We start from the raw sequence: 14,136 nt of genomic DNA, 5'->3' as shown, positions 1-14,136 counted from the left end.
AACCGATATGTCTTGACTTACCATTATATACTTGACTATATGCTTTAGCAAGTGTAGCTGCACTATTATAATGTATTGAGATAGGCGACAAAGGTGCTGGCCACAACGGTATATCACAAAGTAAATTATGTAGCCATTCAGTTTCTTTACAAGCTGAAACAAGTGTTACAAATTTTGCTACCATTGTTGAATTGGTGATACAAGTCTGTTTCTTAAAACCCCAAGAAACTGCACCTCCACTAAAGATCCAACCACTTATCAATGAGTGATCATCTTATTAGTGATCCAACTAGCATCTGAAAATCCTTCTAAAATTGAAGGCTAACCGATATAACATATATCATAGTTCTTAGTGGCCTTTAAATATTTTAAAATTCTAATTACACCTTGCCAATGTAACCTACTAGAGTTGTTTGTATATCTACTTAATATACCAACTGCATATGCAATATCAAATCTAGTACAAGTCATTGCATACAATAAATACCCTATAATCTTGGTATATTCCAATTGAGATTTTGGATCCCCTTTATTTTTCACAAAGTTTATTTTGTGATCCAATGGTGTTGAAGTTGGAATACAATCACTTTGATTGATCTTGTTAAGAATCTTATCAATATAATGCGATTCAGACAACATTATATTGTTATCGTTTTTTAAAATTCTTATATCAAGAATGACATCTACCTCACACCCATGTCTTTCATGTCAAATTTACTTGAAAACAAAATTTTGGTGACTTCAACTTGCTCCAAGTCAGTCCCAAAAATTAACATGTCATCCATATATAAACAAATTATGATACCTTTGCCTTTATTAAACTTGCTATAAACGCATTTATCAGATTCATTTATTTTGAATCCACTAGCAAGAATAACTTGATCAAATTTCTGATGCCAACCATTGTTTCGTGCTTGCTTTAGTCTATATAAAAACTTTACAAGTTTACACATCTTATACTCTTGACCAGGTACTACAAACCCTTCGAATTGCTCCATATATATTTCTTCATCCAAATCACCATTCAAAAATGCTATTTTAACATCTATTTGGTAAATGACTAGATTTTGGATATGAACTATAGCAAGTAGCAATGTTTTCAAACCCGGACCGGACCGGCCGGGTCGACCGGTTCGACCGCGACCCGGACATGTGTCCGGTCCGGTCTAAAGCTTATGTTGACTTTTATAAGAAACCGGTCAAAACCGTAAAAAATCGTTCAAATCTTCAAAATCGGGTCGGACCGTGAACCGCGATTTTCCAATTTTTGAGTCAAAATTGACAAAAACTTCAATTTTGACCGAACCCTAATCTTCATTCTTCACTTCGTTAGTTCGCTTCAGTCTTCCTCTTCGCAGAATCGTAGTTCGCACTTCACTTCGCCGCTTCGGTCTTCCTGGTTCCTCTCTCTACAATTGCCGAAATTGCCTTACCTGCCATCTCTATTTCCTTCTCCCCTTAATGGCTTAACTCTAATCCCTTCTCCAAAGTGTGGTATGGATCACTTTTGGGGGAAACGGCGTAGATGACCACTGGTTGGCGGTGTTCGTTGTCGACTGTGGGCTGAAGGTGCGGCTGAGCAGAGTGATTGAGGTGGTGCAGCTGCGGTGCAACTGGTGGTTTCTTGATTTTGTGGGAATCTTTGCTTACTTTAAGTGGAGCTGGACGTGGGCTCTGTAGTTCTCTCCTCGGAGACGGCCTGCCGCCGGTGGAAAAGGAATCAGCAAAAAGGAAGCACCGAAGCCTGAAGTTTTTCCGCCTGCTGCTGCGATTCTAAGCCAAAAAAAATTGTGGAATTCAAGCTTATCTACTAATAGTGGAAGTCCAAACTCGTTCACACTTCACACCATCTTCATCAGCTTTTCTCGCAACCCTGTCTCAGGTATTTTACTTCATACGCCTGCTGCGCTTCTATCTTCTTTTTTCAATACGAATTGGTTTACAGTACTGATATTCAGTAATGAAATTTGCATGCGAAACATGATTCTAATAATAGTCTAACAGTCTTAAGCTTCATTTATTTGGGAACTGAAACTGTCATCAACAAAGGCCAGAAAGCCAGATCAGAATCACACGAAATACATACTGATGCTTGACAAAGTTAACCCTGACCCCTGGAAGCTTCGAAAACCCAGGCCAGATTGTGTCATTAGGCGTACGAAAAATTTTGAATATCTGCAAAACAAAACGACAATGATCTTTAAGGCCACAGAGAAGAAAATTAGCTTGAAATCCATACAAAAATCTACAGTAACATGACAGATGAAAGTTATTTGATGTCTTTGAAAGTTATTTGATGTCTTTAAATCTCTGTGCAAAACCCAGTTATCGTGAAGATACTTAACACCCTCAAGAAATGCACAAGGCTTAGGGAATTAACTTCACTCGTGCTAAACGGTTGTTTCATTGTCTCCATTAACCCCTTTAGATCTTTTGGTGACAGTTTCAGTTCCCAAATACGAATAGCCTTAATAATTTGTTTCAGTTTGTGTATATTAATTATTTGTTAAGACTAGTTATTTTTAAATATCTCATTTTAGGATGGAGGTTGGTAGCGGTAGTAACTCACAATGTTCACTGGGGGGAGCATTCAATAGTGAGGGATCTGCAAGTCAACCCCAAGGTCATAGGCAAAAGACAGATATAGCATGGGGATATGTTCCTGAGGGTAGAAATGCACAAGGAAGAAAAACCATGACATGCACTTATTGTTTTAAAGTGTTTCATGGGGGTGGCATCCACCGAATGAAGCAACACTTAGCAGGAGTAACGGGCAGTGTTACTTCATGTCCAAATGTTGATCTAGCAGTGAGGCTTGCAATATTAACATGTTTGCAAGAGAATGATAAAAAATCTAAAGAAAAAAGAGGAGATTTTGGGGTCGAAAGTCCTTTTGGTCAACCACTGCACGAATTTGTCGGTGATGAAGTGCAAGAGGTTCCACCTCCTCGAATAAGGGAAATTTCAATGAATGAGGCTGGTACATCATTAGGTAAAGGAAAGAGAAAAGCCACTGCCCCTACAGGTATTCATGCTTTCTTTAAGGGTGGACGTGATAGTGCTCAACCTACTATCAAAGCTTGTTTGCAAAGTAAGGATAAATGGCAAAATACTGATATGTCCATTGCTCTTTGGTTCTATGATGCATGTATTCCCATTAATGCTGTTAATTCACCATTTTTTCAAAAAGCTATCGATCAAATTGCATCAATGGGTCATGGTTATAAAGCTACATCTTATCATTCTTTGCGAGTCACTTTGTTGCGAGATGCTAAGAAAGATGTGCGGTTAGTTGTTGATTCATTTCGAAATACTTGGGCTGAAACTGGATGCACTATAATAGGTGATTGATGGAAAGATAGTAGACAAAGACCATTGATTAATTTTCTGATTTATTGTCCTAAGGGTATATCTTTTATCAAGTCTATAGATGCATCGGACATTGTGACAAATGCAGAAAATTTGTGCAATCTGTTTGTTGAAATTGTTGAAATGGTTGGTTCAAAAAATGTGGTGCATTTAGTCACTGATAATGCTAGCAATTATAAGGCTGTTGGAACTTTATTAAATGAAAGATATCCAACTATTTGCTGGTCTCCATGTGCTGCCCATTGTATCAATTTGATTTTGAAGGATATTGTTGAAATGGGTACTGTTAAATCTCTAGTGGCTCTTGCTGCTACAGTAACTGTTTTTGTGTATAATCATAAATATGTTCTAAATTGGCTGAGAAAAACTAATGGGTGGAGGGAGATTATTTGTCCGGGGAAGACTCGATTTGCCACCACTTTTATTGCACTAAAGAGCTTACATGATCACAAAGACAGCTTACAAGCTTTAGTCACTAGCGGAGATTACAAAAAGTTCTTGAAAATGAACAAAGGAAAAGAGGTCAAACAAATTGTTTTGGATGATAGATTTTGGAATAATTGTTTGATTACGGTGAGAATAATGGGTCCTATTATTCGGTTGTTGAGAGTTTGTGACACTGATGAAAGGCCTTCTTTGGGGTATGTGTATGAAGGTATGTTTAGAGCAATTACTGGAATCAAGAAGTTGTTCAGGAGTAGTGAAAGACTATATAAGCCTTACATTGATATCATCAATGACCGATGGGATAGGATGTTGAGGAAAAATTTGCATGCTACGGCATATTTTTTAAATCCCGCTTTTCAATATGACACTGCCACATTCTCTACACATCCAGAAATTACAAATGGTTTGTTGGATTACATAGAATCAAAGGTGGATTGGTGTAGTGTGGAAAATTTAACAAGAGAAATTGGAATGTATCGAGAGCGGGAGGGAAGTTTTGGCAGAAAACTTGCTATTCTTACTAGCAAGAAAGATAGACCAGGTAATTTATAATTTTCTAGCATTTGAATCTCTCTAATATATATATATATATATCTAATTTATAAATATTTTGTTTATATTTAAATTTTGAATATGACAGAGAATTGGTGGAAGCTCTTTGGTTGTGATGCTCCCAACTTACAAAAACTTGCAATTCGGGTTTTGAGTCAAACAGCTTCTTCTTCAGGATGTGAGCGTAATTGGAGTGTTTTTGAACGTATTCATACTAAGAAAAGGAATAGGTTGGAGCATCAAAGGCTCAATGATCTTGTATATGTGCATTACAATTTGCGTTTGCAGTATAGGTATATGTAAATGGTTTATTTTTATAAATTACATTTCATTCTTTTTAAGAAAATATTTTAGTACTAACTAAGTGTATATGTTGTGTGTATATATATATGTTGTAGGCATAATCAGCAAAAGAGATCGTATGATCCCGTTGATTAAGAGTCAATTGATAAAACAGAATTTTGGGTGGTTGAAGAAGAACAAGAAGGGGAGCTTGATTATGAGGAGTTAGAGGAAGAGCTTGAAGAACTTCCAATTCATGGTCAATGTTCAAATTCTGAACAACTTGAAGGTTAGTTTGACATAAATCATTAGCTTGATGCAAAAATAAAGCTAGTATGATATGATATTCAATTGTTGAATATGTATATAATTAAATATGTTGATTTTTTAGATAATGAAGATGAAGCAGAAGATGTTGATTTAGAAACATTTCAGCGTCGAAACTTTTTTAATGATGAAGATGATGATTGGCATTAAATGTTCAAATGGTAATTGGTATAGAATTATTTGTACTCTTTTATTTTTAAGATTTGTATCAGTTGGTGTGATGAAACTAATATGATTTTATATTTTATCACTTGTCAGTGATTCATATAATGGTTTTGGATGATGATGACGGCTTATCAAGATGGCTTTTTTTGAAGCTTTGTTGTCCCAGAATGACAAAGAAGATTATAGAAGCCTCGAAAATTGGACTTGTTTGGACTTTTTGATTGTTTTCTAGACTTGTATTGTTTTTTGTTAATTCTAATATTTAGACAATTGAACATGTAAGTTGCATAACTATGTTAATTGTGTGTGTTAATTGTTGGATATTGCTTTTATAGTTTTATGTTAATTGTAGTTTAGCATTTATATCTTATTCTGTGCATAGGTGTGTGTGTGTGTGTTTCCTGATATAGGAAACTTACATTTACATTCAACTCTAATTCTGCTGTTCGTGGAGAGACATGTAGATAGTACACTAACAGGAGATGCAAATTAGGATATATATATATTATTTATTTATTTATTTATTGAACCGGGGTTCAACCGGTCCGACCGGTTGAATTTCGACCCTTTCACGTCACCGGTTTGCTTGACGGTCCGGGTTTGAAAACATTGGCAAGTAGTACTCTAATTATAGCAATTCTAACTACTGGAGAATATGTGTCAAAATAGTCCATACTATACTTTTGTATAAATTCTTTGACAATCAATCTAGTTTTGAACTTATCAATAATTTCATCAATCTTCATTTTTTTCTTGAAGATCCACTTACAACCAATTGGTTTTGAACCAGGTGGTAAGTCTACTAATTTTCAAGTTTTATTACCATAATTGAGTCCATCTCATCATTTACAGATTCTTTTTTCAAAAAGGAGTATCTTGTGATTTTGTTGAGTCTTCATAGGTTTTGAGATCAGTCTCAGTATTGAAACAATATGAAATTTGGTTGCTTACTGTATCTCTAGTTCCTTCAACTAGATATATATAGAAGTCCAAACTGAAATCTTTTGACTTTCTAGCTCTTTTGCTCCTTCTCAATTCAATGGTTTCATTTTCACCATCTTTTGTCAATTCACTTGATTTTGGGATAAAATCTTTTATAAAGGTGAACTTATTTTCTTCAAAAATAGCATCCCTAAATTTAATTATGGTATTAATCGAAATTGATAATGATTCAATTACCATAAATCTATATGCTGTGTTATTATGTGCATATCCTAAGAATATACATTCCACACCGCTTTCTCCCAATTGCCTTTTTTTTTTAGGTTCTGAAAATTTTACAATAGGCCTACAACCCCAAACTTTCAAATAGTTTAGATTGGGGTTTCTTTTATTCCAAAATTCATAAGGGGTTCTAGAACTCCTTTTATTAGGAACTCTATTTAGAATATGAGAAGTCGTTAATAAGGTTTCACTCCAAAATCCTTGACTTAGTCCAAATTTTGAAAAAAAATGCCTTAACCATTTTTGTCAATACACGATTTTTTCATTCAGCTATATCATTTTGTTGTGGTATATAAGGAGCAGTCACCTCATGTTTTATCCCAATAGACTCAAAATAGGTAATATCATAATGCTTTATATCTCTATCTGTTTTTAGACCATTGATAAAGGTTTCACAATGAAATTCAACTTCTGATTTGTATGTCTTGAATTTTTACATTACTTCACCTTTTGAGTGTAACAAGTAAACATGATAATATCTAGTATAATTATCAATAAAAGTCATAAAATATTTTTTACCACCCAAAGTATGAGTACCATGCAAATCACACACATCGCTATAAATAAGATCAAAGATTTTAGATAATCTTTCAACTTTAGAAAATAAATTTCTTGTGATTTTCGTTAGCATGCATGCTTTGCATTTTCCTTCAATTTTATCACAATATGGGAGCAAATCAAGTCTCATCATTTCATACATTCTTTTGTAATTAACATGGCTAATCCTGTTATATCACAATTCAAAAGAAGACTCAACCAAATACATAGAAACATTATCAATCTTATTATTTCTAATAACAAGTACATTCAACTTAAACATCTCATTGTAACGATAATCCTTAACTACAAACATACCGTCCTTAGATAAAATAAACTTTTCAAGCTCAAATACAAGTCTAAAGCCAAATTTATTAAATAAATAAACTAGCCGACACCAAGTGCTTCCTAACTTCTGGTACATAAACCACATTTATCAAGGTTACAATATTGTCGAAAGTAAATTTTAATTCTACTTCTCCAATGTCTTGAACCGAAATTGTAGCAGAATTTTTCATGTAAACAATGATACTTTCATCCACCGGTTTCATGGATTTAAAATATATTTTATTGTTGCATACATGTCGCGTAGCTCCAGAATCAACCCACCAAGCAAAATCTTCTTCAATCATATTAATATCAGAGATTATTGCCACAAGATTTTTACTTATATTTTTGGAAGACTCTTGTTTCTCCTTCTTATTTTTAAGAATCTTGTACTCGGACTTGTAATATCCCTCTTTCTTACAATAGAAGTATTATCCGTTCTTTCTTTTCTTGGACTGGCTCTTGGGTTGTTGGATCTTCTTGTTTTCTTGAGACTTCTTAGCTTGTCCCTCTTCAATCACATGTACTTTTGAAATAGAATCTTTGTTTTCTTCAAGAATTTGAGTAATTTTCTTTTCTTGCATGCGAATTTTCTCTTCTACTTGAAGAGATTTAGTAAGAATTTCAAGAGAGATATTCTCTTGTTTATGTTTGAAGTCTCTCTTGAAAACTTTCCAAGAAGTTGGTAACTTATCTATTATAGAGCAAACAATAATGGTTTCATCCATGTGCAGATTGTGTTGTGTGAAGTGATTAAAAATCTTTTCAATATCACTAAATTGCTTCATAACAGATCTACTATCTGCCATTTTATTATTATTAAAGATGAGATAAGAAACTTCTTACTTGTAGCATCTTCTTGCATGTATTTGGACTCCAAACGATTCCAAAGTTCCTTGGCAGTAGTAATTGAATGGTAAATATCAAACAGGCTATCACTCATGGTATTGAGGATGTGACCACGGCATATTTCATTGTCGTTCTTTCATTTCTGACATTTTTAAACGTTTTCAAGAATTTTTTCCTCGGAATTAATGATCAATGGCTTTGATGTGGTCAAAACATAGACCACTTAGAGTGCAATGAGAAGGAAATAAATACATTTTTGCCAATAAAAAAAATTTCTCCATCAAACCTTTCAAACTTGACAATGTTGGATGCCAACTCTTTCAAGGTACCAGCCATTGTAGAGTACAAAATAAAACCTAAAGATTGTTGAGAATATTGCAATGAACTGGCAAATATTATGACAAAAATTAGCTTCAAATCGTGATTGAATATCACTTTCTTTAAAATTTATTTGTTCGGTATAACGTGTAATAATTTTGGACAAATATTGTCACGCCCCATTTTTATCCGTTAACATCAGGTCCAATCCACTAACGTGTCTTTTATCACCGTTAGCATTGAGTGTAACTCACTAACGTGTGTTATGTTTTTCATATCCGTTAGCATCGGGTCTAACCCACTAACGTGTTTTTAATATCCGTTAGCATCGAGTATTGACTCTGTAACGTGTGTTATGTTTTTTCATATCTGTTAGCATCGGGTCCAACCTACTAACGTGTGTTATGTTTTTTATCACCGTTAGTATCGAGTATTGACTCACTAACGTGTGTTATGTCTTTTATCACCGTTAGCATCGAGTATGACTCACTAATGTATATTATGTTTTTTCATATCCTTTAGCATTGGATCCAACCCACTAACGTGTCTTTTGTATATCACGTTGGGATCGGATTTTATCCCACTAACCTTGGCAGGACCGGGTGTTATCCCGCTAACCTTTTCATATTTCAGTTCAAGGTAGAATAATTACTAGTAAATATTTGGTGTTTGCATCTTTGTCTCGAATCCCTTCGAAACTCAGACAAAGAGGGACAAGCTGTAGACACCAAAATTTTAGTTATTTTATTTTATTTTATTATTTAATTTAGTTGATTTTGTTTTAATTTTTGTTTATTTTATCTTATTTTAATTTTGTTAAGAAAACCATTTTTATTATTCGTTGGAAAGAAAAAAAAATCATCAATCAAACACAAAAATTTTAGCATTTTATCTCATTTTAGTTGATTTTTGTTTAAATTTTTGGCTATTTCTATTTTGTTAAAGAAAATCATTTCTTTTATTCATTCATTGGAAAGAAAAGAAAAGTTAAAAAAAAAAGGGATTGAAGATTGATGAAAACCTGGTTCAAAACCAATTGGTTGTAACAAATATATTCATGCCTTTGATCATAGGATCATGAGATGCATGAATCAAAGTGCATGAATTTGTACACAATACCTTGAATCTATTCATACAATTATTTAATGAGTTCTTTTGTTTCTTAAACAATCTCTTCTATATAAAGAGGTCAAGTAGAGAGTGATTTGCTACAGAAAATCATTTTCCTACTATTTTGAATTCTCTCAAAAAGTACTCCTTAGTTCAAGTGGGTTTGTCTTCCTTTGTACAAGAGTCTAAGACAAAAACTTTATCTTATCGTAAAGGATATTTGTCCAAGGTTATTGCACGTTATACCGGACAAATAAAGTCTAAGGAAAAGTGATAATCTATTATGATTTGAAGCCAATTCTTATCACAATATTTGCTAGTTCGTTGCAATATTCCCACTAACAGTAAATGATAAAGAGAGTCTACCTCTTACTTTTGATCAATTGATGAAAATTTTACAAATTTCTAGGTGATCTTAACATGCTCCACATTTGTAGTACCATGAAGGTACTTGAGTTTTATCCTCAAAATCTTGTCATATTTGCATTCTTTGGCCAGTTTATGAAATCGTCTTAATATTAAGCTGAACTTTTATCATATTAATGGTTGCATAATGAATTCTCTCGAGTTCTTTTTACAGCAGAAACTCTTGCTTGCCAAAATTTTTTCTGCTGCATAGATGGAGTCCAAAATGCAAAAGTTAGAGACATGTCATATGCTAATTGAAGATTGGACATAGCCCCTTTTTCATCTCTTAATAATGGTCAATTGTCACCATAGACAAAACCAAAAAAAGTATCTTGAGGGGAGCACTTTAATATATTTAAATTTAAATATATAATTTTATATTTTTGCAGGGGCAAGATTTTAAATTTATAAAGAGTATTTTTAAAAGTTTTAATTTTATAAAAAAATTAAATTTTATAAAACTTGAGGGCAAGAGGGCCCTGCCCTATCTCTCCTAGTTCCATCCTGATTGTCACTATTTCGTGGGAATTAGGTCCTCCCTTACACTTTTGGAATTAGGATTCATGTATATAATTTAGAATTAATATTCTATATACTGACTGTGTATAAACTTTTACCATTTGATACATGACACATAATCTGAATTTGAATTTGAAACTCACATTTTGTACACATGTCATGCATCCAACCATGATAGTGTATATGCTGTTAGTGTATATAATATTTACTCTATAATTTAAAATTAATATTTTATACACTGACAGTATATACACTTTCACTATTTGATACAGGATACAGAATTCGAATTCGAATTTGAATTTGAAACTCAAATTTTGTACATGTCTCATACATCCAATTGTGATAGTGTATACACTGTCAGTGTATATAAGATTTACTCATATAGTTTATTATTGTAGTAAAGTTTGTCCCTATATTTGGATTTAAAATAAGATTGTTCATTGGAAAGATTTCCCAAAGTGTATTATGAAGTGTAATGCCAAAGTCTGATTAAGAAACCCAATACCATTCTTTTATCCTTTCGAATTACATTCTCACAGCTACTATCAATAATTTATTATTATTATTATTGTTGTTGTTGTTGTTGTTGTTGTTGTTGTTGTTGTCTCTAATGCAACTAGGGTAGAGGAGCTTAAACTTGACACCTTTAGCATCCCAAGTTAACAAAATCCCCTCCACTACAAATTTAAAGACTAAAGTATTTCTAATTAAGAAATTTTAAATTTTCAACCATATTTTACCACTTGTCCCCATAACAATATGTGGTGCATTTGAATAAAACTTGGCTTCTAAAATTTAACCTCAGAAAGAGCAAATTGGGTGGAGCAAGTGTCAAAAGAAAGGAGTGCTTGATTTACATTTTACTTAATTTATTCTTTTTGTTGTTTATATATATATATATATATATATATATATATATAAACCAACTTTATTATGTGTCGATGTCAAAAAAAAAACCCTAAACTATTTATGATCACAAAATTTTGGCCAACTCGACTAAAACTTTTAGCCAACCCGCTCAATTTCTATATCTATAAGCTATTAATAACTCTGTCCAATATCTATAAGTCTTGGTTATTTCCTTAAATTAGGGGAGAATAGGAAGCCCATTTACCACCCTTCAAATTGAAGCGTAAAAAGAAAGAGAACCATCAACTATCGTCTATCGTGGTTAAAAACAATGGAAAGAACTAGAGGAAGATATAAGAAGACAAAAAAAGGAAAACTCCACAAGATTGCTAGTGATTTTTTATTGAAACAAATTCAAATTAGCTCTTTTTTTTTTTTGTCAAGAAGTCAAATTAGCTCTTTGTAGCCAAAAATCTCAATTCATTATTCAGGAGTGAAAATGTCTTCAAATAGTAAGTATGCACTTAAATATCTTTGTAATTAGCCAGTTAAAAAGGTTTGAAGACTAAAATGGATGGAATTATCATTCTTTATTTGGTGCTTGAAGAGTGTACGACAAGACTTGGAGTTGGTGTCATTATTCTACAAAAGGATAAATTTCTTTTCCAAAAATGTTTCAATTCAAAGGGTGGATGGTAAATTTAAAGCTTCAATAATGACCTTATACTCTATTAAGGTGCATTTATAGTGTGCTTGAGGTTACAAAATAAATAAAACATATAACAAAAAAGAGTTAATCTTATATACGCATACAATGTATATTCCATTGAGACCTGATATATATATATATATATATATATATATATATATATATATATATATATATATATGGTAAATCTGATAGTGTATACACTGATAGTTTATAAAAAATTAATTGTAATAAAAATAGTTTATTGCCTTCTCAATTTTATAGGATAATTTCAAAAAGGGATAATTGTAGAAACCTCCCCTGAGGTTTCTGACACTAGCACTCATCTCCCCTGTGGTTTAAGAAATAGCACTGACCTCTCTTGAACTTACTGATTCTTTGCATATTCAGTCCAGACTAGAAAAAGTGTCATTAAAATATTATTTTAAGGAGTGAGATGAGAAATTTGTGCCAAATTTGCTAACAAAAGATTGTGGAAATTTACTTTTATACCCTAATTATTTGAGAAACTTAATGAGCAAATTTTCCAAAAGAAACCTTGCTTCTTGTCAACAAATTAAGTAACTAATTAAACTAATTAAACCACCTATAAATGTTACTTTCACATATTTAATTTATATTAAATACAAAACCTACCAGTTTCCCTTTCGTAAAAATATTAGTGTAACACATTTTCAAGTTTAGTTACAAATATTTATGTATTTAATATAAATTAAATGATTCAGAATAAAATGCCCATAAAGATCCGATACTTTGCTCATGTAAAGGAGGAAAATCATAAAGAATTAATGCTTTTATGGGCCATTTCTTTTTTTTAAAAAATATTTAATTTATATTAAATAAATAACCTATCGGTTTCTTTTTTGTAAGAATATTACTGTAATACTTTTTGAATTTTACTTACAAACATTGACGTATTTATCATAAATTAAATATTTGAGAGTAAAATGCCTATAAAGAACTGGTACTTTGAATAGATAATGTCCATTTGCTTATAAACTATAACCCTTAAAGTTTATTAATTGTTAATTGATTTGTAGTGTTTTGTTATTCTTTTGCTAATACTACTTGGCATGTAGCACAAAGGGCAAATCTGGTATAAATGTCTTATTTCACTCCCTAAAATAATATTTTAATGGCACTATTTCTAGCTTGGACTGAATATGCAAGGAATCAGTAAGTTCAAGGGAGGTCAGTGCTATGTCTTAAACTACAGGGGAGGTGACTGCTAGTGTCAAAAACCTTAGGGGAGGTTTCTGCAATTTTCCCTTTGAAAAACCTCTCTTGAGGTTTCGCTTAATATTACTTAATACCCCTGCGGTTTTAAAAAAATCACTTACTTTCCTTACTTTTGCTATTTATATGACAAAATCTTTAAAAAACCTAAACTACCCTTTTGCTCCTTTTGTTAAACAAAAATACTCTTAAACCACTTTGTTTATTCCATTAAAAGTAACCACATAAAAAACAATCTTAAGTATTGCCACCATATCACAAAATTATAGCTTGTAAAAGTATAAATTTGAAAAGCAAAAAAGATATACGATAAATTATCCATTAGCACAAATTCAACTTTATATGATCAAAACCAATTTTTTATAAACCCTATTTTTTTTAGCTCCATTTATTTGAAATGTGTGTTATGTATGAAGTGACGGTTAATATAGCCATTTTGCAACTATTTTGAAATTGGTAATTCGGAATTCGGCATTGAAATTGAAATTTTCGATTTTGAATTATGCGAATTGGTTCAAATTTGGTAATGGAGTTTTTGAAATCGGAAATTGAAATCAAAATTTCTGATTTCAATTTCGTTTTATAATATATATATATTTATTTATATAATAATATTTTTTATTTCAATTTCATTTTATAATATATTTATTAATATATATAATAATATTTTTTATAATATATGAAATATAAAATTTATATTATATAACAATACATGTTGACCTTGGTCGATCAATCCTTGGTTTTGATGATTAACAAACCAAAATGTAGATTTGGTCTAATGTTTTTATGTGAGAAATTTGTTAGAATCAGGTTCAATGGTGTCAAGGAAAGAAAACCAACCAAATGAAGAAGCAAAATCAGGTCACTCATGTCGGACGGCCAAAAGGAAACTATCGGACGTCCGAAAG

At 32.0% G+C, this 14,136-nt stretch overlaps 1 protein-coding gene and 1 long non-coding RNA gene across 2 annotated transcripts; both read left to right on the top strand.

Annotated features, from left to right (window-relative positions):
* The first annotated feature begins 3,492 nt into the window (after positions 1-3,492).
* Positions 3,493-4,671, top strand: LOC113714162 (uncharacterized). The gene is made up of 2 exons (XM_027237958.2): positions 3,493-4,357; positions 4,457-4,671. Exons 1-2 carry the CDS (start codon positions 3,493-3,495, stop codon positions 4,669-4,671), a joined length of 1,080 nt encoding a protein of 359 aa, XP_027093759.2.
* Positions 4,672-4,807: 136 nt separating this feature from the next.
* LOC113715191 (uncharacterized) lies at positions 4,808-5,262 on the top strand. The gene is made up of 3 exons (XR_003453855.2): positions 4,808-4,939; positions 5,042-5,138; positions 5,236-5,262. It is a non-coding gene; the product is annotated as an uncharacterized lncRNA (long non-coding RNA).
* Positions 5,263-14,136: the final 8,874 nt, after the last annotated feature.

Source organism: Coffea arabica, chromosome 10c (genome assembly GCF_036785885.1).
Source record: "Coffea arabica cultivar ET-39 chromosome 10c, Coffea Arabica ET-39 HiFi, whole genome shotgun sequence".
NCBI classification, from domain to species: domain Eukaryota; kingdom Viridiplantae; phylum Streptophyta; class Magnoliopsida; order Gentianales; family Rubiaceae; genus Coffea; species Coffea arabica.
Note: the sequence above shows the minus strand (reverse complement) of the source record. Positions and strands in the feature narration are given on the sequence as shown.